Source organism: Benincasa hispida, chromosome 9 (assembly GCF_027475165.1).
Source record: "Benincasa hispida cultivar pf3 chromosome 9, pf3_genome.v1.1, whole genome shotgun sequence".
NCBI classification, from domain to species: Eukaryota; Viridiplantae; Streptophyta; class Magnoliopsida; order Cucurbitales; family Cucurbitaceae; genus Benincasa; species Benincasa hispida.
Genome location: NC_143486.1, coordinates 34,581,287 through 34,608,949, shown reverse-complemented (window position 1 = coordinate 34,608,949; position 27,663 = coordinate 34,581,287). Strand labels below are relative to the sequence as shown.

The 27,663-nt window shown below is 35.0% G+C and overlaps 1 protein-coding gene and 2 long non-coding RNA genes across 11 annotated transcripts in view; 2 read left to right on the top strand and 1 right to left on the bottom strand.

Annotated features, from left to right (window-relative positions):
- LOC120085457 (uncharacterized) overlaps positions 1 to 23,959 on the top strand; it is a 50,010-nt gene extending 26,051 nt beyond the window's left edge. For 2 of the 9 annotated variants that reach the window (XM_039041426.2, XM_039041424.2), the window contains 8 exons: positions 5,300 to 5,407; positions 5,488 to 5,637; positions 5,727 to 5,834; positions 5,932 to 6,039; positions 6,121 to 6,459; positions 10,082 to 10,270; positions 10,375 to 10,436; positions 23,391 to 23,959. In XM_039041426.2, coding sequence (XP_038897354.1) covers positions 5,300 to 5,407; positions 5,488 to 5,637; positions 5,727 to 5,834; positions 5,932 to 6,039; positions 6,121 to 6,459; positions 10,082 to 10,270; positions 10,375 to 10,436; positions 23,391 to 23,780 — 1,454 coding nt within the window. In that variant the 3' untranslated portion in view covers positions 23,781 to 23,959. Of the gene's footprint in view, positions 1 to 5,299; positions 5,408 to 5,487; positions 5,638 to 5,726; positions 5,835 to 5,931; positions 6,040 to 6,120; positions 6,460 to 6,947; positions 7,265 to 8,359; positions 8,491 to 8,569; positions 8,785 to 10,081; positions 10,271 to 10,374; positions 10,437 to 16,741; positions 16,930 to 21,915; positions 23,363 to 23,390 lie in introns of those variants that run through there. The other 7 variants (XR_005483945.2, XM_039041427.2, XM_039041431.1 and 4 more) reach the window with 7 other exon arrangements.
- Positions 6,977 to 8,430, bottom strand: LOC150033762 (uncharacterized). Its single transcript, XR_016532502.1, has 3 exons — positions 8,281 to 8,430; positions 7,313 to 7,644; positions 6,977 to 7,112 (listed from the first exon to the last, which is right to left on the bottom strand). It is a non-coding gene; the product is annotated as an uncharacterized LOC150033762 (long non-coding RNA).
- A 1,428-nt stretch (positions 23,960 to 25,387) lies between the features above and the next one.
- LOC120086636 (uncharacterized) lies at positions 25,388 to 27,395 on the top strand. The gene is made up of 2 exons (XR_005484276.2): positions 25,388 to 26,741; positions 26,884 to 27,395. It is a non-coding gene; the product is annotated as an uncharacterized LOC120086636 (long non-coding RNA).
- The last annotated feature ends 268 nt before the right edge of the window (positions 27,396 to 27,663 follow it).

The following is a 27,663-nucleotide window of genomic DNA, read 5'->3' as shown; positions in this document are numbered from 1 at the left end:
GTCATGGGTCTTTTTGGTTTATTAAATTTCTAATAAGCAATACGTATATTCAATAAGAACTTATTGAAATTTTAGAATAAGTTTTATTGTTTACAAACCACGAGTTTTAGGACATAAAATCCAACAAACTCCCACTTGGACTAAAACTCCAGTGGTAACTTATATATCAAAATATATAATACCGAGTTTCTGAATTTTATAGAGAAATACAATAAGCTAGGGCATCTCATACCAGATATTTCTCCCACTTGCCCGAGGTTATTAACTTGGTATTCTTTGTCTTACTAGGTGATTCTCAAAGACTTTAGCTGAGAGAATCATTATATGTTAGTGTACAATAGCCTTCTTATTAAACTATATGGAGAATGCATCTTATTGTCAATAATGACCAGGAAGTCATACTTTCCTCCCACTACATTGAGGTACTCTCAACTCTTTGAGTAAGACGCATCTTTCCTATCTTAACAACTCTTGTTAACAGTGTTAATTCAATAACGCTCTAACAACTCTTGTTAACTGTCTTAACAACTCTTGTTAACAGTGTTAATTCAATAACATTTTTATGGAAACAAATAATACAAGGTAATCTAGAACAATATTCGAACAATGTTAAGAAATCAATTTAAGGCAATTAGAAAGTTTTTCATTGGATTTCATGTTCTATCAAATAGATATAGAAATCTTTAACTTTCTATACTTTGATCCGAACAAAGTATTTCAGTTTTATTTTACCTAACAAGTTTTGTATACAATGAACGTTTCACGTGTTCTAAACTTATCCAAGAGGTTAAATAACTATTTGCCTTAATCGATTTCTAGCCGTCTTTAAAATATCTGAAAATTTACAAATGGCTTTTATTAGATTGGTTCATAACAAAAGTTGCTATGAGATAGAACAAACATAATTTTAGAAAATGAACATTTTTTTTACAACAAAAATATATACATTTTTTTACTTTACAAGATAACAAAAGCAGGTAAAATTATCATCAGACAACAACATCTCCCACTGGTTTAAGATGAGCAAGCGGTCTTCAGGAACTAGTTTGTCTATTTTGCTTTCTCTGCTCTCTTCTTTGCAATGTATTGAGGGTAGTTCCTCTTCCAATGCCCTTCCTCGTTGCAGTGGAAAGACTTTTCTTTGTCTACAGCGTTATTCTTGCCTTTCTTCCCAGCATGTTTCTTTTTCCCTTTCCCTTTGCTCTTCTTAAAAGGAACACTCTTACTCTATGAATAAGAAGCAACATCAGACTTTTTGGAGAACGTTCCTCTCTTCTCAACAGTAGTAACATTTACTTCTGATTCCAGACCTTTAGTTCTCAACATAGTTTGATAAGCCTGTAGCTCATTCAGCAAAGTAGTCAAACTGTATTCAATTTTATTCATGTGTGCATTCGTGCATAAGTGCCGAAAACTCTTCGAAAGAGATTCTAGAATAAAATCAACTTGACTTCTCTCACCAACAACAATGTCGTTTACTTCCGGTACATTAAAGTGAACCATCATGTCCAGGACACGTTCACGAACAGAGGCCCCCTTTTTCATACGACAGTTGTAAACGTACCTTATAGCATCATGCCTTAGGGAGGACGGTTGCCTGAACATCCCTCGTAGAGATTCTATAATCTCTTTGGCAGTACCTATATCCTCATGTTTATTTTCCAAAACATTAGAAATGCTGGCGAGAATATAAGTATGAGCTTTATCATTCACTCTGATCCATTTATCTTATGCATCCCGAACAGTTCGGTTTGCGTTAGAGTTGGGAGCAGGAGGACAATCTTCTGTTAAGACGAACCGTAAATTATCTATCACTAATATAGTATTCAAATATGATTTCCAGATTACATAATTATCCCCAATCAGTTTATAAGACGCCAACAATTGTACTAGTGAACTTGTCATTATGAAATTATAAACAAATTTTTTAAGTGAATTGCTTTCTAAACCCAATCAAGTTTTAGCAAAGTAATAATATACCCAAGATTATTTTTGCAATGATACTACAACAAGACATTTTTGGCTAAACACTATCTCTAGAATAACTCATACTCCGATTAGTCATTTAGCTACCGTTTTTTGTCAGAAATTACCAACTCTTTAGTAATCTTACAAGTGTAACCCTCTATTTTCAGACTTTAGAAGTTTGATATCAATGATGCTCCCAAAGTTGGAAAGTCAAAGTTGAAACTGAATTTAGAAATCCTATCCATTTATATAGTTTGAGTTTTTCTGAATCCTATGTTAAAACCCTCCGAGGGGATAGCCATCGTTAAACGACTAGCAAGGCTGATTGAAAGATGACAAGCAGGCGCAACATAGGAATCTCATTGTTCAAACCAACAGAAGAGACCGTACAACATATCCTTCACCCACTTACTATGAACTACTTCCCCCATTCGCTTTGGTCTTGATCTATGACGAACACTTTCTCAATGAAGTAGTCGAGGTATAATCGACATGAAGTGCTGCACGAATCTCACAGTGGAATTATGTAGGGATGTGAGAATTGAAATCAATATACCATATATCTGATTTTTTAATGAACAACTTCCCCTCATTCACCATGATCAATTCACGTAAACACTTTCCGAATGGAGCAGTCGAGGTAAAATCGACACGAAGTGCCACATGAACCTTTCAGTGTAAACATCTTGAGAACGTGAAAATTTTGAAATAAAAACATCGCAATTGATTTTAAAGTGAACAACTTCCCCCATCCACCAAAATCTCAATTCATGTAAACACTTTCCGAATGGAGCAGTCGAGGTATAATCGACACGAAGTGCCACATGAATTTTGATCATGAACTCTTAGGGACATGAGAGCTAAAAATAATCATATCATATATGTTTATTAATCTCTCACTAAAGCGTTCTAACATTAATTAATTTTTTAATTCTAATTAATTTAATATCAAATATTAAACGCTTAATGTTAGAAAAAAAACAATTCATTTAATGAAGGTGGAATTTATGTAGAACGCATAATTCATTTAATAATTCATTTAACGAATAGGGGCTAAAAAAATTCATGAAGGTGTAATTTATGTAAAATTAATTTAATATTTGGCTACGTTGATTCTATTTTTTTAATTAAAAAATTAATTAATTCTAATTAATATAATATCAAATATTAAATTAATTTTACATAAATTCCACCTTCATGAAATTAATATTTAATTCATATTTAAATATTAATTAATTTTTCAATTCAGTTTAATTCTAAAATAAAACGCGTAACTAATTCTCTTTATTCTAATTTGAACGTTTCAAATTAACATATCACACTACTCTAAAGTTAATCCATTTACGAGCTAATAGGGGGACCTCGCGAACCTACAAATCATGGGCTCCAACGATCCGAGATTAATTGGGTAAACTCATTACATCGAATTAACCCGCATTTGTTGACTAATGGGTCACTCCACTAAAGCGCATAGTTGAACTCATCTCACTATAGATATATTATGTTCACTCGATATAACCATGATTAGTAAGTTAACTCTTCACAGGTTGTTCGTAATAGCGGCTAGGTCAAATGTCTGTTTTACCCCTGAGATTACTACTTGTTCCTTACATCCCATTGATCCTCTAATAAATAATTGATTTGTGATCTGATCAATAAACCGAGTCCCTCTCGGGCCAATGAGAGGGTGGGGCCCCTTTTCAAGATCCGAAATCAGCACTTAAGGGAACAACCTCTCTACTATCCCTAATAGAGGGTATGAGTGAATTCCATTTTGCACCTTCTGTCCCTAGCTATCTATCTTGTCTTACCCCTGAATGGAGATTTATTGAGCCAGCACTGTTGAGCCAACCCTCACCTATGAAAATCTAACGATAATCTTGAATAAATAGGAGTTCATAGTTAGCTTAGGATTAAGATTAAATTACCTAGGTCATCGCTTTGAAATAGTTAGTCTTAAACACCAAAGAGTGTATAAAGTAAGAGTGACTGATTTCGTGGTCCGATCTAGTACAAACCCATTTCACAGGACGCCCCCACTTCCCATGTCATAAAATGTACGAATTAGGATCACATCATTTGTAACACTTTTACAACTTTTTGTAATAACTACAGAGTAGGCTGCATCCGATAGTGTTACCAGAATAAAGCACCTAACCCCATTCATATACTATAGATCATTTTGACTATTTACTCGAACCTGATCCACTTTTATATGGGTCTTTTTAGTTTATTGAATTTCTAATAAGCAATACATATATTCAATAACAACTTATTGAGTTTTCAGAATAAGTTTTATTGTTTACAAACCACGAGTTTTATGACATAAAACCCGACGGAGAGAAAATATATTACCACCTTATATTAATTTTTTTTTCTTCACACTTACTTTGTTCAGTAAAACCACCCACGAAAAAACAACCAGTGTAGCAGTATTTTTTTTCTTTCAGTTATTAAAATAAAGGGAAATTGCATTCTATGACAAATACATTTTAAAAAACCAAAGTCATGACTGCAACCTTTTTATAATTGCATATGTGTCAATCATATAGCAACCACAAAGCAATCACACATAGAAATCAGATAGCATCACATAACAATTACATTGAAATCAGATAACATCACATAAAAATCAGATAGCAATCAAACTTCCAGGCAGATGTTTTTTGACATGTTTGCAAAAAAGAAAAACCTATGACATGCATCCAATTTTCAATTTTTTTTTAATTAAAGTTACAATTGCCCCTAAAATAAATGATCCTTTTGTTTGGGCTCCAAAAAACTTAATAATAAATAGCACAAATAACATAAATATGAATATATAGGTTTCAAAGGACGTATTTGGTCGTTCGAAACAGTAAATATCAAATTCAAGACATTCTAACTTATTAAAATATCTATCAATATTGTAATTTCAATTTTAAGGATTTATCAATGGACATTTCGATGTTAAGTTATTAGTGTATATCTTCATATTGGAATTAATATTATATGTATATGTTTTCTTGGTCTCGATAAAGCTACTTCGCTCCTCCTACCATATGGTATCTCTTTCTAGATTGAGTGTATATTAACAATCATATACAAAAAGCCTTTTCTTGTTCTAGATTGACCATCTTCCTTTCTCTTTCTCATGTCCCTTGTCTTGGAATTTGTTGGGAAAACCCCAAAAAGTACATCTACCATATGGTACCTCTTATGCCAACTCATGTCACATTGCCAACAACCCTTGCTTTGTCCCCTAAAATATGGGAGATATGGGTTCATTCTTTGTATTGATATTGAACACTCCAATTGACGAATATATCAATTTCAATATTTTAATCTGCAGTATGTTGGAAGAATGATCTGAGATTGCTGGAAGATACTTGTGCTCGAAAGCTAGGGGAGAAATACTCAAACAAATGGTCTTATGAATGTGATGATTTAGAAGAGATTGGTAATTTTGTATTAAATATACAATATATAATACTATTTTGTTTTTAATAAAATACTGATTAAGATATCATTAATTTTCAGAGAAATTAAAGAAAGAGTTAAAGGAGGCAGAAGAAGAATGTTGTGAGCTTATACAAAAGAAACATTTAACAATCCTCAATGACATTCCATCAATGGACGTGACTCAAATATATGCCAAGTACATTCACCAAGAACTACTTGATGAAATAGGTAAATTAACAATAAATTTAAATAATGATTAAATTAAGTGCTCTATCTAGTATATAAATAATTGGTTGATTTAATTGATATTATTACAGTATCGTTGAGAGTAAAAATCAAAATGTTGGAAAGGGATTATCATCGCATCCTAAGCAAACCTTCATACGTGTACAACCAACAAGACAGACAAGAATTTGAAAGTGTAGGTAATAATTAATGATTTCACTGTTTTTTTTTTTAAAAAAAATTAAAATAAGATTTAGTTTGAATTAGAATTTTGATTGATTGATTATGGATCGAAAGGAACGGGCAGAGAAAGGTTATGGGATATAGAACAACAATATTTTGATCGATTGAAATACAACATTGCAGCAAAGAATTTCCTTCAACCACCTGATCTAAAGATGGAAGGTAAATTAATTCAGAGAGCGATTAATTATTTGGTAGTGGATTAATTGATTTTTAACTTGTTGCTTTTCATTTTGCCACCAGCTTTTGAATCACTGGATAACAATGTTGAAGAAGAAGAGTTCCTCACAACATTATATTATTCAGTAAAATCATTTAACATATACTGTGTGGAGTGCATGAGCTATATCAACAATCTCATAAAGCGAGCTTTGGGATTAGAAGATGATGAAGAATTAAGTGCCATAATTTCATTCGAAGGTGAAAACGTGGGTGAAATGTGTAATGACGTTGTGGATAAGTTTCTGTATTCGCGTAGCATATGTTGTCCCATTTGCATCAAGGCTGTCAGGATGGCGACAATTCAACAAAAGAATACATCAACGGCTTCTGGACAAACTTCTACATCCATTCCTAACCAAGGTCAGTGTTTGATATCAAAATATATATGTAATAAACTGCAAAAAAGATTATATTTAAAATAAATACAATATATATAAATGGTACACTTTCAAGAATAATTGGTATGTTGGAGGCAATGAAAGAAAATTAGGCTATAGAGAGAGTTCTTCTATTTAGTTCTTTGGCACTTAGGCCCTATTGGAGCTTTCTTAGTTACTTGTTTACAAGATGAAAACAATAGATATCTATAGAGAATACTAATAACAAATGAAGTAGGAAATAGTCTTCTCTAGAGAATTACAGTCTTTGTGGTAATCATCTCAGTGTTTGCTATTGCATGATTTTGATTGCTTCGTTTACTGATTTTTTCAATAAAGACATACATGTTGGTGTTTTCACAAGCGTTTTTTATGGTTGATTGAATCCATTGGAAAACGGCTCCATTAAGATACATGCTGGGAGACTACGAATGTGGACATTTTCTGACCAATTTCTAAAATTGTATCCAGACACCATCAACATGTTTTGTTGGGGCTTGCTTGAATGCGATGGTATCACTTCTGAATATAGCATTCTTGTCAAGTGGAAAGTGCCTCTCTAGGAGCTTCCCCCAAGATCCTTCATCATGTGATCGAATTTGGTGGAAACGAGTCTAACCATGCTAAAACCTCTCCCTACACATAGTAAGGAAACAATTTTAGTCTTAAAAAGAGTGTTTGGGCCCCAATGTAAGAGTTGTTAAGGTATAAAATTCATGTTTTTTTAGTGGTGGGATCCACAAACTCCTTGAGACAAAAAAGGAATGAAATTCACAACTACTACTTCTAAACTCTTTGGATCAAACACACTAAAGAGTCTTTTGGGTACCAATTACCTTGAATAAGCTACAAATATGCACGAACTATCGAAGATGTTTATGCAAGGTCTCATCTGGTATTCTTGCTAATCATGCGAATACATTCAACATCTGGAACATGAGAGGCTTCTTCTCAAAGAGAGGTGGCTCTATAGGTGGATCTAGAATCCCATGCCAAGAATTTGGAACATTGAGGCTGCATACTCTCTTAATTGCTTTATCTCTATCTTCTGCTAAGAAGATAGGACTTTGCGAAGCTGCAACTTGTGGAGGTGGTTGGCGTTGATCGCCATTCTTCTTGATCGACGAGAGTTTGTAGCCAACTCTTGATAAAATAATTTTGTTCCTACCTAAAATGTAGTAGTACGAGTCAAATTCAAAGAGAACCAATGTGTTCCTCTTAGAAAATGCTCATAGCCCAAGAGTTGATTGCAAGAAAAATAAATTTGCATAAAAGTAAATGAAGGGATGAAATTCGTACGATTAAAACATCTAGCTTAGGCTTTCAAGTCATTCCCCCGAGTTTAACTTGATCATAGATTCATCAAATTAATTCCTATATTATGTAGATTAGCCAATTCACCTGGAGAAGCTAGGTGAGAGTTCAAATTATCTAATTAGCCAATTTAAATAGATGAGATGCATCCTAATTAATTGAAGTAACCACATTAAGATTAAGGGAATTGCTAAGGTGAATATGTAACAGGAAAAGCCTAATGAAACACTCAACATGCTTATTCTGGCCTAGGTTGATATAGCAATGTTCTTCATCATATACAACAAATCACAAATCTATCTAACCTTTTGCTACTTATGGATCAAGATACAATTATATGTCAAGTATTGTAAATTAATCTCTATTACCAATTATAAAATATCAGCAAGTTTGTTAGACATTCATGAGAAAACATAATCGAAATCATTTAAAGTAGAGAAAGAATCCAAAGACAATATATAAAATTATAATAAAGTGATCAAAATCTCACAAGCTTTCAATCATGGGGCTGCTATGTACTTTGTAAACTTTGCTGCTACGTAAATCTCCATAGCGTTGTGATGTTACAGAACAAGACAGTGCTGCAACGCTCAATGAACACTAGGAAAGATTTGCTCTTGAGAAATAGCAACGAGTGTGGCGCCTAACGGTGTAGCTCCATCATGCCCTTAGTAATAAAACTGTAATTTCAGCTCTCATTTTCCCAGTTGATGCATTCGAACTCCATTTTAATCTATTTAAACTCCATTTTGATTCTAATGCTCGATTCTACATCTCAGGTGCATGATACCAATAAATCATTAAATAAACATATAAAACCTAAGGACGACCTCGATTTAAGTAGTGAGATGACACATTTTTCGGTGCTATCACTATTGTACTCCATTTCTGAGAGGAAGAGGAGGATCGCCTCTAGGAGGATCATACAGAAAGCTAAGAAGCAAAGCATATCGTTTGTCAATTGCCACTTGTTTCTTAGGCATCATGCTAAAATGTAAAGTATCGTTTCTGGATAGTGATATTACTATCCATATTGAAGAAGTGACACTAACTATTTTAGAAGTTTCTTGAATTATCTATATATTTGACTTAGTGTAAATAATGAGGATGATTATAGGATAATTAGTATACTTTATTTATATTTAGTTTAGTTGTTAATTTCGATTAACTAGTACTTAATTACTATTTTTGAATTAATTAGGTAATTGTTTGATTTCCTTATAAGATTATAACTAGCCACTTTAGGATTTGTAATAGGGAGCTTTTAATTATCCATTTGAATATAGAACATGCGTTCTTAAGAGAGATTTCTCTCAATTAGAGATGGATTTCCTTTGTTTGGTCATAGATTTGATCTAATACCTTTTTTGCTACATAAGTATATATTAGACATCTCTAGATTTATCTAGAAAAATGTAAATAAGCATCACATAAGAAATGTTCTAGAAATATCCTAACATTTCTTTAGGCACCAAAGAATTCTAGTGAATTTCTTTAGATAATGATAATCTCATAAAAATATCTAGAAGAATGTGGATCCTAGAAAGGCCTAGAAAATCCTCTTACTTAAGCGCTATGAATCTCACACCTATAAATAAGAGATATGTTCCCATTTGTAAGTCAAACAAGCAAAGAAAGGAAGGAAGAATAAAAGCTAGAGAGTTAAACAACCTTAGATTGAGGAAAAAAAGTAATTGTGTATTGAGAAAGTGAACAGGTACTCTCGGAAAGTATCCATCTTTGTTACATTCTTAATAATAGTTTGTTTGTTTCAAGTGATCGTTTCCTTTGCTTTTATGCCAATTTCTTCGATATATATTGCCTCATATCTAATTTTCCTTTAAATAACAAAGTTGTTGGAGTGTGACCAATCAATAATATATATATAAAAGTAAGAATAATTATCTTCCATAATATGAGGCATTTTAGTGATGAGAAAAATAAAGGTACGAGGGCTTATACTTAAAATATACAATATCATACCATTTAAAGGGTCGTCCCTGTGAAGCTTTTTCCTATATGGACCAAGTTTCATCTTGTTGATATTTTTACAAAGGGTTTAGCAAACTTTTCTTTCTCTAGCTCTATGAATTCCTGAGGAGAGTAATATCAACATTAATCTATGTTCTTGTGGAGTTGTATCAGAGTTTAATTATTCTGTTAATTTACTTCCCTTGGTTTGGTTAGTAACAGTTTGTTGTAAATATATAGTTATTTCTCAATTAGTAAGCATTGCCATTTAATAAACTAAGATAAACTATATTTACTCACTTTCTCAATACTTGATTAAGGTGATGAGGCAATATGCAATCAAGAAGATTCAACTATCACAATGCCTCTCGATGAAATAATTTGTGTCCAACAGAGCAGTAACGTTGGAAGGTGGAAGATTCGAAGATGCATAGTACTTGGTGGTTTAATCCAATCAATTACAAGTTTAGTTATTGTCACTGCAGCAACAACTGCTAATATGTCTGATGGTATTATGTTTTTCAATTTCCATTATTCCTCTTTTTCTTCTATCTTAATTACATATTTAGGTGATGTTTAGTTGATATCTCTTGGATTGGGATTATTCTTGCAGGAAATATAGTAACTTTGGCATTCACAAATTTGATTACCGGACTCTTTATTGTTAGACACGATGTAAGTAATTACTTTCCCTCTTATATGGAACCAACTATATGTCCTATTGATGTCAAATTTTAATTAAGGAAAAACATAACTAACTTTCATGGGGATAACAACGGTTCAAAGTGGGAGATCATAATTTTATAGAAAAGAAAAAAAAGGTTCAGATGCTATAGTCATGTATCAGAATTGTAGAGTAAAGTAGTCAAAAGTTTTTAATTACTCCATATGGAGCCATAATGGTATATTTATAAGGGATTTGACTTGGGATTTAATTTAACCCTCATAAGATTATGATATGATTTTTCTAATCCCAAATAAGCGACATCAAATCTTATCTTATCTTATCTCATTTTATATTTTTATTTTAACTTGATTTTTAGCTTTATTCTGTCATGCCAAAATTCATCTCTCAACATTAGCCCTCACTCCTATGTTTGGTTTTAAGGCTACCTACTTGTCCCGTGGATTCATACAAACTTGAAGTACTGCTTTAACCTTTATCACAATTTTAGCTATCAACTTTATTCCTCCAAGATTATTTTCGAAGTTTAGTTAGGTTCTTGATGCGCATCCATCATAACTAAGCAGCGTTGGGCACAAGTATTGATCTTATGCCCGTCTTAACTTGAGGATCACAGATACTCGAACTTGACTTTTCTTGTCAATTTTTGGCAACCCCTATTTGACAAGAATAATCGAGAGTGTTGATTAAATAGTCATTGTATTTAATTAGTTCCTTAGTTTTCATCCTCCACACTTAAGCAGAGTTAACCTACCTATCTTTTGTGATCGACTTCGGCTCGTGTCTTTAGTCTGTCCCGAGGTTATCCCCAGATCTTGGATTTTTAATTTTCTTAGTTATCTATATGATGGGCAACCCCTAGTTTTCATCAATGTTTGAGTCCCAATTGAATTTTTCAATGTAAATTTTGAGTTTGTGATTAATTAAGTGTCCTTTTGAGGTTCTTCAGTTAGTTTTATAAAATCCTAAATCCACATTTGTATAACATTTGTATTGCTTCTAGGATTCTTCTCAGTCAATGTTCTTTTTATAATTTCTTCATAATACTTTAACAACTTGAGATATAGGTGAGGGTAAAAATTATCTTGTGTTTTCCAACTTGAGATTTTTGAAGTTGGTGCTTTATCTACTCGACAATTTGTGGCTTTCTAGTTTGAAGCTTCATAACCCATGTTTAAAAAATTTTAGGCCTTCAATCTTTCTCATACTTGGATCAACAACCATAACCCATACTTGAATTATTTATTTATTTATTTTTTTTGAAAGATAGGAAGAAAAGAGACAAGACAAGATTTATGTGAAAAACCCTAGTCTAGGGAGGAAAAACCACAATAGAAAAGTTTTATGGTTTAATGTCATACTTACAAGAGACCCCAACCTCAGATATAAATAGAATGAGGGGAAATCCTAATTTAGTAAATATAGAGTAAACTACAAATATGCCCTTAGGGCTAATGCAACATATTTCAACACTCTCCCTCAAGTTGGGACGTAGATATCGACAAGACCCAACTTGCTAACACAAGCTTCAAACGTCTGTCTTGATTATCCTTTGGTAAGAACATTTGCAACCTGTTGGACTAAAGGGACATAGGGAATACAGATAACCCCATGGTCTAACTTTAATTTAATAAAGTGTCTGTCAATTTTCACGTGCTTAGTTCTATCACAATACAGTTTCATGGAACCCAGATAGTTCTGGTGAAAATCAGACAAAACTTTCTATAACCAGAATTCTTAACACACTCTCAAGCTCATAGCTCTATACTTTGCCTTAGCACTGTTTCTTGCCATTACACCCGGTTTTTTACTCTGCTAGGTTACCAAATTTTCCCACACAAAGGTATAGTATCCTGAGGTTGACTTTCTATCAGTCATTTATCCTGCCCAATTTGAGTCAGTATATGTTTCGATGCTCCGTGTGTCATATTTTCTGAACATTAAGCCATTCCCCAGGGTGGACTTCAGATATCTCAGAATTCGAGTCACTACTTCCATGTGCTTCTCATACAAATTCTACATGAACTGACTTACCACACTCACAGCATAGGAGATGTCGGGCCTAGGATGAGACAAGTAAATCAGTTTTCCTAAAAGGCGTTGATACCTCTCCTTATTTACAAAAACTCCTTCCGTAATGCTTTTCCGTTTTTCATTCACCTCAATAGGAGTGTCAATGGGTTTGCATCCAGTCGTTCCTGTTTTCTTTAACAAGTCTAGAGTGTATTTCCATTGAGACACGGATATTCTTGCTTTTGATCTCGCCACTACCATCCCAAGAAAATACCTCAGATTACTAAGAACTTTGATCTCAAATTCACCTGCCATCATAATTTCTATCGTGTCATCTCCTGATAAAATGATGTCATCAACATACACCACCAAAACAGCAATCTTCCCTGAGGGTGATATTTTTGGTAAACAATGTATGATCAGAATGCCCATGAATAAACCCTTTGGATTTAACAAACACTGTGAACCTATCAAACTATGCCCTAGGAGACTGTTTCAACCCATATAAGAACTTCCTAAGTTTGCAAACATGGTTCCCAAATTTAGCTTCGAAACCTAGAGGTGGACTCGTATAAACCTCCTCTTCTAACTCACCATTCATGAAGGTATTTTTTACATCCAGTTGATGTAAGGCCAATCTTTATTCACGGCAACAGACAGAAGAACTCGGATCGTATTTAGCTTAGCTACTGTGGAAAAAGTTTCTGAATAATCAATCCTATACGTCTGAGTGAACCTTTAGCAACTAATCTAGCCTTATATCTCTCAAGCGTTCCGTCAGAATACTTCACTGTGAACACCCATTTGCAACCAACTGTCTTGTGAACTCTAAGGAGAGCTACTAACTCCTAAGTCTTATTCGCTTCAGAGCTCTCATTTCTTCCATTATCGCCACTTTCAACTCGGGAACTTCTATGGCCGCATGTATACTAGTAGGTATATATTGCTAGAGCATCCAGTTGGGTAGTGAAAGCCTTAAAACCAGGAGACAAGTTACACTTGTAGATATTGTTAGAGCATCCAATTGAGTAGTTAAAACCAGTTGGGTAGTGAAAGCCTTAAATCTAGTTGCTCGAGAGCTCTCATTTCTTCCATTTTTATGTGTAATTGTAACAATATTTCACATAGTGAATTTCTTTCTGGTGGGCTGTAGTTTTTCTTCAAGTTGAGAGTATTCCACGTAAATTCTTGTGTTCTCAGTATTTTATCGCTTTCTTTTAATTTCTCTTTTATTTTATACTTATTCCTACAGTAGAAGTTGGAGGTTTTTTTTCCAACATTATCAACATCGAGACTCTCTTTATATTCAACCATGAACATACTGCATCACAACTCATCTTACCTCTTGCTCTTATCTGCTTTCCTTTAATACAAATTTTGTAAGACACCTTCCTTGTTCGTGCTACATTGAAAAATTGGAGTTTAACTTGTCTATAGACAAAAGATCCCATGGAAAGAATGTATGGATGGCTGAAGTGGGACCTGAAAAATCCTTCTCGACCTTCAACTGAAGTCTTTAGATTGGCTCAAAGCTATCTTTAAAGTGCTTATAGACACTTCATGCAAAAATCGTTTCTTCTAGAAGAAAGATACAAAAAATATTGTATCTGGGACGAAAAGGCTAACAAGAGAAGAGGAAACATAGCTGAAATTTATATGATTGATGACAGATGTTTAAAATGCTATATTTTGATGCCTGGAGAATATGAAAAGGATGATTGGATATCCTTTATCGCAATGCTCACTTTTAAAGAGGAGAAAGGAAAACCAAGTGATAGTCATCACAATCGAACTAATAAAAACTCGGACGTTCAATCATCTGATGAAGAAAACCCCAAAAGAAATCATGCTGATGTTCTCTCTCAATGTAGCTCATCTGAAAAGAACTATATTCCCTCTACAATGGAAGATGAGCTTTTTACAAATTGTTGAAATACGTTAAATTAGCCCTAAGGGCATTTTTATAATTTTTGTTATATTTGCTAAATTAGGGTTTCACCTCATTCTATTTATATCTGAGGTTGGGTCTATTGTAAATATGACATTAAATAATAAGTCATTTTCTACCGTGGTTTTTCTTCCCTGAATTAGGGTTTTCCACGTAAACTCCTTGTGTCGTCTTATTTTCTTCTATTTTAATATGATATCAGAGCAAGGTGATGAAACCCTAGCCCCGATAGAAGAAACTCAATCATCAAACTTGATAGGTGAAGGTACGCTGACTAATGAGGCTGTGATTCAAGCAGCGGTTGACCGCTATCTCCAAACCATCATCCCAGGTGGCTCAGCCGAACAGATCCAGCTGGCGAGCCGAACAGCAGGTGGTGGGCTTGCTCCAGTTGGCGCGCCGATTAGCTTCCAATCTCAGCCGTTCCAACCGAACACCATCGAGGAAGGTCACGCTTTCCAGCCGGTGCACGCGAACGGATCACAACCGATCGAACCCTTGACTTCGCTCCAGCCGATGCATGCGAACGGGTCACAACCGATCGGACCCTCGACTTCGCATGCAACCGTCTCAGCCTCGCACGTTCCCCAGCCGGCGCACGCGATCGATCTACAGCCGATCGGTACCTCGACGTCGCACAAAACCGGATCTACACCAGACGATCATGGGTTTGCTCCAGCTGCCGGGTCGGGTCAGATCGGCGCGATTGTCTAGCCTTCTGTCCGTTACCCACCATCACAGCCGTCTGGGAGCATCGTCGGTCACGGGTTGTCGAACTTTGCCGCTGGTGAACTTCCGGCAGTAGCTTCTTCACAGTACCATGGTGGACAACTTCTTCCTTATGTATATCCAGTTCAACCCCAGTTTCGAATGGGTGATTCCATTGAAGAAAATCCCATGGTTTTTAGACAAAAAAATTCCAGATCTGAATCTCATGGGGAACTCCAACAACAATTAGTTAGTCTCCAACAACAGATGGTCACCTTGGGAGCCAGATTAAATGGCCATGATTCTTCCCCGATATATTCAGAAAATCCGGTATCAATGTTTCCTACTTTTCCAACTTCTAATTTTTTATCTAGAATAATTGAAAATTCTGCAAGAATGATCACGGAAGAGAAGTTGAATGGGCAAAATTACTTCTCTTGGTCCCAAACAATTAAAATGGTTCTTGAGGGACGCCATAAGTTTGAATATTTAACTGGAGAGATACCACAACCGAATCCTGGGGATCCTCAAGAGCGTGTCTGGAAGGCAAAGGATTCTTTGCTCCGCTTAATGCTAATCAGTAGCATGGAACCACAAATCGGGAAACCTTTACTTTATTCAGCCACTACCCGAGATATTTGGGATGCAGTTCGACAGTTATATTCGAGGCGTCAGAACGCATCCCGCCTGTATACTCTACGTAAACATGTTCACGAATGTAAACAAGGGAGCATGGATGTAATGTCATACTTCAGCAAGATGTCAATGTTATGGCAAGAAATGGATCTATGTCGGGAGATCATCTGGAACTGCCCATAAGATGGAATTCAATACTCCAAGATAGAAGAGGTTGAGCGTGTGTATAATTTTCTTGTCGGGCTGCACCCCAAATTTGATACAGTTCATAGTAGAATACTAGGGTAGAAACCAATTCCGTCTCTCATGGAGGTCTGTTCAGAGGTTAGATTGGAAGAAGATAGATCGAGTGTAATGAACGGGCCAGGTGTTACCACTGTAGAGTCAGCTGCCTTCGGGGTAAAGTACGCTGGAGATGATGGTGACAAGCAGAATAGTAAAACACCTCCAGTTTGTGAGCATTGCAAAAAACAGTGGCACACGAAGGATCAGTGCTAGAAATTGCATGGTCGCCCTCCAAATGGTAAACGTCGCCCTCCGAATGACAAGTCGAAATTTGGGCGGGCTCTAGTGGGTGAATTAGTTGAGGGGGCTGCACAACCTCAGACACAACCTCCAGTGACCAATCCTGGTGATTCAGGTACCATAGGGATCGGAACAGTTGCTCAATCATGTAACCCTTAATCTTTTAGTTTCCTTGTTCAAGAGAATGAGTTATGGATTCTATATTCAGGAGTGATCGATCACTTGAGTGGCTCATCCGACAGGTTTCTCTCATACTATCCAAGTGCTGGAAATGAGAAGATTTGAATTGCGGATTGGTCCTTCGCTCCTGTTGCTGGAAAAGGCAGACTGTCACCATTTTAGGGATTAACTCTGTAAAATGTCTTACATGTGCCCAAAATTTCTTTCAACTTATTATCAATAAGCAAAATAACAAAAGATTTGAACTGTAGAGTTGTCTTCTCACTAGATACTGCTTTGTTTCAGGACTTGAGCTCGGGGAAGCCGATTAGCACTGCCGATATGACCTCTCTGTAGATGCTTCCTCCAGAAGCTTGTTTAGGACTAGTTTTTTTTTATCTTCGTTTACTATATTTGAAACAAATTATCTATTGTGGCATTTTCGTCTTGGACATCCTAGTTTTCAATATATGCGATATTTATTTCTTCATTTATTCCATAATGTGAATGTTTCATCATTGTCTTGTGATGTCTGTATACGTGCTAAACAACCTCACGTGTCGTTTGTTTCTCAGCCCTATAAACCTACCCAGCCTTTTCACCTGGTCCACAGTGATGTTTTGGGTCCCTCAAGCAACTCTACCTTGTCTGGTAAATGGTGGTTTGTAACTCTCATCGATGACCATACCCGACTTACATGGGTATATCTTCTTACTGATAAGTTCGAGGTTTTATCTACCTTCAAATAGTTTTATACCACTGTATTAACACAGTTCAACACAAAGATTGCCATCCTTCGAAGTGACAATGGTCGTGAGTTTGTCAACCACACCTTCCAAGAATTCCTAGTGTCAAAAGGGACCATCCATCAAAACTCGTGTGCATATACTCCACAACAAAATGAGATGGCTGAACGGAAAAATCGCCATCTCATTGAAGTTGCTCATTCCTTGATAATTCCGACGTCTCTCCCTTCGTACCTGTAGGAAGATGCGGTTCTTACCGTAGTTCATCTAATTAATAGAATGCCTTCACGAGTTCTAAAGTTTTAAACCCATCTTGAGTGCTTCAAAGAGTCCTATCAGTCTACCCGTCTTATTCTTGAGGTTCCTTTTCGTGTGTTTGGGTGTACAGCCTTTGTTCATACTCATGGTCCACACCGGACTAAGTTTGCTCAACGAGCTAAAACATGTGTGTTTGTCAGGTATCCCCTTCATTAGTGAGGCTATAAATGCTTTCATCCATCTTTCAGAAAATATTTTGTCACTGTGGATGTCACGTTCCTTGAAGATAAACCGTTCTTTCCCGTTAGTCATCTTCAGGGAGAGACCACGAATGAAGAGACTAACAGTTCCACATACTCCATACCCATTAGCCTCAATCTTGAGCCTAGTCCGAATATTCTTGAACCTGAGCCTAGCCTCAATGTTCCTGGACCTAGTCTACCTAGTCTTGAACCTAACTCTGCTCCTGTTGTTCCTAGTCTACCTAGTCTTGAACCTAATTCTACTCCTGTTGTTCCCGTGTCGGTTCTTCCTACTAGACAAGTGCCTTGGATAACGTACTATAGGAGGAATCTCAGAAAGGAAATTCAGGAAACCTCTGGTGTTCCATCGGAAAGTGTCCAAGCATCGGAACCAGCTCAGGTTCAAGTTCCTGTTGTTTCAAAGGAGAGTCTTGAAGAAGAGTCTGGGAACATAGAAAATGATGAAATGAGCTCAGAGAAGGTTAAAACTTCAGGAAGTAATGAGATGTTGAAAGATCCTCAAGAAGATGCAGAATTGTCTCAAAAGTCTGATACTAAAGATGGACAGACGAAAACTGACAACTATGATACCACTCTGGATATGCCAATTTCTTTGAGAAAGGGAACCAGGTTATGTACAAAATACCCTTTGCATAGTTTTCTGACCTATAGTAACTTATCTCCTATTTTTAAGGCTTTTACTACTCAGCTAGATGCTCTAACAATACCTACCAGTGTACATGCGGCCATGGAAGTTCCCGAGTTGAAAGCAGCAGTAATGGAGGAAATAAGAGCTCTTGAGGCAAATAAGACTTGGAAGTTAGTAGCTCTCCCTAGAGGTCACAAAACAGTTGGTTGCAAATGGGTGTTCACAGTGAAGTATAAGTCTGACGAAACACTTGAGAGGTATAAAGCCAGGTTAGTTGCTAAAGGGTTCACTCAGACGTATGGGATTGATTATTCAGAAACTTTTTCTCCAGTGGCTAAGTTAAACACGATTCGTGTTCTTCTGTCTGTTGCCGTGAATAAATATTGGCCCCTACATCAACTAGATGTAAAGAACGCATTCCTAAATGGTGAGTTGGAAGAGGAAGTTTATATGAGTCCACCTCCAGGTTTCGAAGCTAAGTTTGGGAATCATGTTTGCAAACTCAGGAAGTCTTTATATGAGTTGAAGCAGTCTCCTAGGGCATGGTTTGACAGGTTCACCGTGTTTGTTAAGTCCCAAGGATTTGTTCAGGGGCATTCTGATCATACCTTGTTTACCAAAAAATCACCCTTAGGAAAGATTGCTGTGTTGGTAGTGTATGTTGATGACATCATCCTATCAGGGGATGACACGACAGAAATTGCTAAACTAAAACAAAGGATGGCAAGTGAATTTGAAATCAAGGATCTTGGTAGTTTAAGGTATTTTCTAGGGATGGAAGTGGCAAGATCAAAAGCAGGAATATCTGTATCTCAGCGGAAGTACACTCTGGACTTGTTAAAGGAAACAGGAATGACCGGATGCAAACCTATTGAACTCTTATTGAGGTCAATAGCAAACTGAAAAGTATTTCGGAAGGAGTTCCTGTGAATAAGGAGAGGTATCAACGTTTAGTAGGAAAATTGATTTACTTGTCTCATACTAGGCCTGACATCTCCTATGTTGTGAGTGTAGTAAGTCAGTTCATGCAGAGTCCATATGAGGAGCACATGGAAGCTGTGACTCAAATTTTGAGATATCTAAAGTCCACCCCTGGGAAGGGCTTGGTGTTCAGGAAACATGACACACGAAGCATCGAGGCATATACTGACTCAGATTGGGCCGGATCTATGACTGATAGAAGGTCAACTTCAGGGTACTGTACCTTTGTATAGGGAAATTTGGTAACTTGGCGGAGTAAAAAACAGGGTGTAGTGGTCAGAAGTAGTGCTGAGGCAGAGTATAGAGCTATGAATCTGGGAGTGTGTGAAGAAATTTGGTTGGAGAAAGTTTTATCTGATCTTCACGAGAGTAGTCCAGGGCCCATGAAGCTGTATTGTGATAATAAGGCTGCCATCAGTATTGCTAATAATCCCGTGCAATATGATAGAACCAAACATGTGGAAATTGACAGCCACTTTATTAAAGAAAAGTTAGACCGCAGAGCTATTTGTATTCCCTATCTACCTTTAGTCCAACAGATTGCAGATGTTTTTACGAAAGGGTTATTGAGACAGACGTTTGAAACTTGTATTAGTAAGTTGGGTCTTGCCGATATCTATGCCCCAACTTGAGGGGGAGTGTTGAAATACGTTGAATTAGCCCTAAGGGCATTTTTGTAATTTTTGCTATATTTGCTAAATTAGGATTTCACCTCATTCTATTTATATCTGAGGTTGGGTCTATTGTAAATATGACATTAAATAATAAGTCCTTTTCTACTGTGGTTTTTCTTCCCTGAATTAGGGTTTTCCACATAAACTCCTTGTGTCGTCTTCTTTTCTTCTATTTCAATACAAACCTAAACTTTATTGAGAAAGATAACGAAGAAGATTTTGATTGGAAAAACCTTGTCATTATCTACCGTAGATGTTTTCATGATGACTGGAACAAAATCACAACTCAACTTCATGAACATAATGATATGATACCATTCTTTAAACCCATTCATGCTGAAAAGACTGTCCTTTTGTTTTAGTCTCAAGAATAAGCTAGAATTATCTACAGTAACAGGGTTGGGTCACCATTGGTAATTATTATGTCAAGTTTGAAAGATGGTCACCTATGATGCATGCCTCCCCTAGGCTCGTTCCTTTCAATAGAAGATGCGTTAATTTCAAGGAAATCCCTCTCCATGCATGGAATATGAACTCATTCTTATAGATCGGTAAAGCATGTGGAGGTTTTTGGAAGTATTCAAAATCAATTGGAGAAAGCTAGACCTAACGGAAGTTGGTATAAAAATAAAGGATAAATACACAGACTTCATTCCAACCACAATAAACATAAGCAACGAAAGAGGATATCGTTTCTTGATCCAAACAGTTGGCCCCAACAGAAAGTAAATGGTTGGTCGGAAGAAATCCCAAGGTACATGGAACATTTTCTAGAAAGGAAATAATGAACTGCAACAAACTCAACCCTCTATTGGAACAATATTTCTTCATACCTCTACTCATGTATAAATAGTACAAGTTTATTTTTTATAAGATATATTCTTTTCAGTGCAAATATATTTTTTTTATCGGTTAATTTTTTTTAAAACAGAGATATAAATCATTTTTATTCCTCATTATTACATTACAATCTATCATACAAAACATCCACTAATTAGTAGGACCTTTTAGAGTGACAACATACATACAAGCCAAATAACTTACGTTTAAGCATGCACGAACTAATGTAGGTAGACAAAGAAATTAAGCGTGCATGAAAAATAAGAAAAGCATTTGAAATGGGTTAAAAATAATTATTACTGATTTCAAACATCATATCATACAAATAAAATCACAAGGGAGTGCATTATCGATTAATCATAATAACAAACCATACAAGAATAAGCAAGCATGCATATAATCACACAAATAGTATGAGCTCAGATGCTCAATGACTCCAGCCAGAACACAGCAAGAACACGAACTCTTTATTGATAGATACGATGTAAGTAATTACTTTCTCTCTTATATGGAACCAATTATATATCCTATTGATGTCAAATTTTAATTAAGGGAAAACCCAACTAACATTCATGGGATAACAATAGTTCAAAATGGGAGATCAGAATTGTAGAGAAAAGAAAAAAGGGTTCTAATGCCAAAGTCGTAGATTAGAATTATAGAATAAAGAAGTAGTCGAGTTTTTAATTACACCATATGGAGCCATAATTGTATATTTATAGGGGAATTGACTTGAGGTTTAATTTAACCATCATAGGATTATGATATGGTTTTTCTAATCCCAAATAAGTTAGATCATATCTTACCTTATCTCATTTAATTTCATTTTATATCTTTATTTTAACTTGATTTTTGGCTTTATCCTATCATGCCAAAATTCATCCATCAACATTAGCCCTCACTCCTATATTTGGTTTTAAGGACCGGCTACCTGCTTGTTGTATGCGTTCATACAAACTTAGAAGTATTGCTTTAATCTTTGTCGCATTTTTAGCAATCACACAATATTGCACTTTACTCCTCCAAGATTATTTTTGGAGCTCTAGCCATGTCTGAAATATCTATCTAAGCCCCCTTTTTCTTTTCAAAGTTTAGTTAGGTTCCTGGTGCGTATCCATCCCAACGAAGCAGCGTTGGACACAAGTATTGGTCTTATGCCCATCCCATAGTGAGGATCACAGATACTCGAGCTTGACTTTTTGTCAATTTTTGGCAACCCCTATTTCACAAGACTAATCGAGAGTGTTGACTAAATAGTCATTGTATTTAATTAGTTCCTTGGTTTTCATCCTATCTTTTGCGATCGACTTCGGTTCATTTCTTTAGTCTGTCCCGAGATTTTTCCCAAATTTTGGATTTTTAATTTGGTTAGTTAACTATAGGGTGAGCAACCCCTAGTTTTTACAAAATATCTTTATTCATAAAATTGTTTGAGTCCCAGTTGGATTTTTCAATGTAATTTTTGAGTTTGTGATTAATTAAGTGTCTATTTGAGGTTCTTCATTTAGTTTTATAAAATCTTAAATCCACGTATAACAGTTGTATTTCTTCTAGGATTCTTCTCAGTTAATGTTGTTTTTGTAATTTCTTTGTAATACTTTAACAACTTGAGATATAGGTAAAGCGATGTGAGAGTAAAACTTATCTGATTTTTGAAGTTGGTGCTTTATCTACTCGACAACTTAGCTCTAGTTTCGAGCTTCAAAACCCATATTTAAAAAATTTTAGGCCTTCAATCTTTGTCATACTTGAATCAAATTTTAGGTCTTCAATCTTTGTTATACTTGAGTCATCAATCCTGTTTGAAAATTTAGTAAACATTTCATAAGCTTCTAGCATATCCCTTAATTCATAATAAGCCTGCTAATTTTGAGATGCTTTTCTCACATATTTGTATGATTTTCTATGTTATTCAAGCATCTGATGTTCCAATGAAGTTGAATTGGGTGAATATGATTTTGGGTCTTCAACTCTATCATTTTTTTTTTGACAAACAAATCAATCAAGCTAAATGACCACGTTATGCAAGTGTAGGTCCATTTAGCAAAGTGGTACAATGTGGGATTTGTTCGAGGGGAGAATCAAAGTGGTACTTTGATCGAGTGGAGGATTGTTAGAAGTGTAAACAAAATCCCACATAGGTTAGAGAAGGAAATGATCATGGATATATAAGTTAGGACAATTATCTCTATTGGTATGAAACCTTTTGGGGTGAAACCAAAAGCAAAACTATAAGGGATTACTGAAATTTAAAGTTATTACTTTGACGAAGCTTGGAACCAAAATATTATGAAGTGTTTTGAAAGATGTAGCTTGGTTTAGTCTAGGAGTACCTATATTAAAGAAATAATAATAATAATAATAAAGTCTTATAATTAAAAATTAATTCTAAGCCAAGTTAGGCAGATCATTGGAAAGACATTTGTTGTTTCGGTACGTAGGTCATGCAAGATTGCAACACTAAATTAAATACAAGCATGTGTAGCCATCATAAAATGTCTTTCTTAAAAACAAAAGTTAGATTTTGTCCACGATAATTACCAAGTATATTAAGTAATTTTACAGGTTTCAAGATTACAGAAGAAGCGTCGAAACAATAAAGGATGTTCTAGAAATGAAGTGGAGGGCAATCAGTACAAAGAAGCATTGAAGGAAAAATTGTATTACCTTTTCAATTTTATGATAGCCTTCTTATCTTTCTTGTTTTTTGGGTTAGTACCTCCATTGGTTTATGCACTCTCATCCCTTAAGACAACAAACAAAAATGTCAAAATCGTAGCTGCTGCAGGAGCTTCCCTTCCATGCACTGCATTTCTTGCTATCCAGAAAGCTCACATTAGTCAAAAGCCGAGAAATTGGAATGTGTATATCAAAACTGCGGGCATATATGTTTCAGTTGGAGTTGGGGCTTTTGGAATAGCATATGTAGCTGGCTACATGTTTGGACACTTTTAAGAGAAACTTCTTTGGGGCTTCTGAAATTCAACACCAACTTCATATTATCATTACGTTGCTTTGGTTTTCGCTTATGATCGTATTGAATGTGTTATTTCATATGCATATTGTTGACCAACTTATATATTTGGTTTACTACGTAAATAAAGGAAAAGAAATTTATTGTGATGTTAAAACAATTGGGATCGGTTATTTCAAACTTCCGATCTTCAAGGTAAAGCATGTTTTAGTTTCAAGATATATGTTATACATGAATTAAGATATTTAAGAGTTAATTAAGTATATTAATGGATGAAAATTGGTAGACTAATGTATTGGAGATTAGTTAGTTAGCTTCATAAATTTAAGGATAGGACTTTAAATGTTTGATGTGTTTAATTAAGGTGAGAGTTGTGATCTAGATTTATCCATGACAATCCTATAAATAGGATTGGTATTTATATTGCTTAAGCAAGCAATTATGTGGAAAAGAATACACAAAGAGAGTTCAAATTAAAAGGTGTAAACTAAGTTTAAAATCCTTTCAAATAAAAATGATTTTATTTCCTGTTAAATATTCTTTTGTTGATTAATTATTTGTGAGTATCTAGCACATGCTTCCAACAAGATGGTATAATAAAGCTTATAAACTGAAATAACCAAGAACTTATTAAAAAAAGTGAAAAAAGCCTTCTGAGTTCAAGAGGTAATCGAGGCACGCTTCTAATTAAGCGTTGTCCTGAAAGCAATTATTTTCTCTCCACAGGTTGCAAGCGGACTACAGAGATTGTCTCAACAAGATACAACAACTAATTTTAGTATAATTGTAAACTCGAATTACTTAGATTATCAAAACTCTTGGATACTTGCTTTCAACTCAACTCAAGATCAAAAGAAAGAAAAATAAATGTGAGAACTCTTCAATTTTGGATGAGATACTACAAATGAAGAAATAATTTACTATTCATAGGCTAACAACTTAGCAATACTCCAAAATACAAAAGAAAATCAAATGAATATATAATTGAAACATTTGTCAAATTTAACTCAATCGAGCGATTATTTGACTAAAATAAAATATAACTCATTCAAATTAAAGAAATTACATATTTAACTTTTATATATGTTTAATTTGTAAATGAAACATTATTTAATTAGATGATTTCAGTCCAATTTGAGGTTTCTAATCATAAATTTAATCTTTACTTTTATGTGTTTCAAATATTCACAAAAGATTCATTTTCTTTAAGAATAAATATCCAACAATGTCCAAATACTAGAAGACCAATATGGGTCTTACAAATATTACTCTCCCTTTTAAAGAATTTTTCGTTTTAACTTCACTTTTCTTTGTTGCCTTTTAATAACATGTTCACATTTTCCAAAACACATGAGAGAGTGTTTAAAATACATACCTTTTTGACCGGATCGTCACCCTTGTAAAATGTTTGAAGCTTCTCCCATGCTTTCTTTTATTGTTTTTCTTCCGAAATTTACCAAAAGTATTATCATCTAATCTTTGATAAATTATATAGGCAACTTGTAAGGGCATAAACTTTAACAAAGAAGAAAAAAAGAAAAATAAAGCAAAACTTGTTAGACACGTGTGTGGGTAGTGAAGGTGTGCTAGTGATATAATTTGTTTGACATGTGGTTGACTCTAACGTAACATCTCATATTCTTAGATAAATTTAAGATAATTATCTATAATATTTGGACGATGTATTTTGCAATTTTGAATACTAAAATTTAATTATTTCAATAAGATAATTTAAAGCATGATAAAGATTTAGATTTTGGATTTAAAGGGAAAAGTTTTGAGGTATTTTGAGGTTTGGGATTTGATTTGGATTTAAATTAATAGGGCTATGATTAGAAAGGAAAAGATTATAATTCTTTTAGAAGTTTTATATATATGAGTGGATTTTTTTAAAAATTGAGGAAAAGTAAATTATTAGTGGAAAGAAGCATTGGGATGCCTGCGTCATAATTTCCTTCTTCTTCGTGTAGTGCCACCGACACTCACTCACTGTCTTTTTCATAGCCGGATGCCACTGTTGCCTCCATCGTCGGACTTGCAGCGAAGGCGCCGACCGTACGTCAGTTCTGTTGAGCCATCGAGTCGAGGGCAGCTCTTCAGCCAAGCACCCGCGCCAATCTCGGTCGCAAGCCCTGTCGTGCAACCGTTGCCGCTTACTGGTCACTCACCTCTGTCTGACTAGGTAGCTGTGCCATTGCCGATCTCGCCTCCATCCAACTGCCGTCGTTTCACATGCCCCACTAGATCTGTCGTCGTGCTTTTGGATTTCATCAGAATCCTGGATTTTGGTAAGGATTGGTTGTTTTGGATGAGTTTTTATGGATTTTCTTGAAGGCCGTGGTTACCTACTGAAGTTTTGTCCTAAGGGGTTGTTTAATTTCGATTTAGGAGGTTAGAGTTGAGGTCTGGAGGTGTTTTTCATCGCTGTCCGTGATATCAAGGAGCAATTTTGGAGGTTTTGGAAAATATTCAAGATTATAAAGTTTTCAAGGATAATTGGATTGGTTATTGATGCTATGAATTGTGTTCTAACACCTAATATTTGTGTTTAGCTTTTGGGTTGTGGATTTGGATCAAGCCATAAGTTGGATACGCTAATTGGAAACATTAGAGGTAGTTGTGACTTGGAATTTGGCCCTAAAGGTTTCTTTTAAATGTTTTGGTTCATGTCTTAGGTTTTGGTTCAAGGTGGTGAAGTTGGATTGCTTGCATAATATTCTTTTTGGGACTTAATTTCAAGGGAAGTAATCTTACTACTGGTGATAACACTAAATATGTGTTATCTTCCTCTTCTTAATTTGAGGCCATTACTATGTTTAATGTGTCTATTTAGTGTTTTTACAGGTTTTTGGCACCTAGGAGTTAAAATCAGCCATTATTAGTCGTTTCAGGTTAATTTGGAGAAATTAGGAGCTAAATTGAGCATTTGTGCTTCAAAAGAAGTAAAATGACCAAAATATGTAGGAGTATGTCAGCATGCAATAGAAGCAACAAGGATCAATAAACATTCTAATTTATTAATTTTGACGGTAAATAAAGCATGCTCGTACAATAATAAGAGGGTTTCATGTCCTACCTTTGTAGAACCTCTTGAATCTCAATTCTCAGCTGCAAAACTTCTCCAAATATCGTTGTGAACCACCTCAAGATCTTCCCTATTATTCTCTTGGAGCTAATTTAGATTGACTTGTGGGACTCAAGATAAGCTTGAATGAATGGAACTTAGAGAAGAGCTCACTGCACCATCCACTTTGAAGAACACCTTTCTTCAACTCGAATTTTTCAGCAAAAACTTAAATGATGCATGCCTCAATTCCACTTCCATCTTCCATATTTATTGCAAGACATTCATGCAAAGAAGAATGCTACATGAGGTGCAGCTCATGCTTACAAGATTGAAGCTAGAGTCAAGTGGACATTCATGCAAAGAAGAAGGCTACATGAGGTGCAACTCATGCTTAGAAGATTGAAACTAGAGTAAGTGGACTTTGAGTGAGCTACATGAATGTGAGTGGAGAAATCCAACTTTTATGTTCTTTGTGTTTTTCAATTTTTTAATTTCAAATTGATTTCTAAAATCAATTTAATTTCAAAAATTGAAATTGTTATTAATTTCACAAAATTAATTTTTTAATTAATAATAATTAAATAATTAAATAATTTAATTCATTTAATAACAAATATAAAATTAATTTTACACAAATTCTACTTTTATGAATTTAATATTTAAATCATATTTAAATATTAATTCTCCAATTTCGTTTAATTCTAATTTGAATGTTTCAAATTAACTTATCACGCTACTTTAAAACTAATCCATTTACGAGCTAGTAAGGGGACCTTGTGGATCTACGAATCATGGGC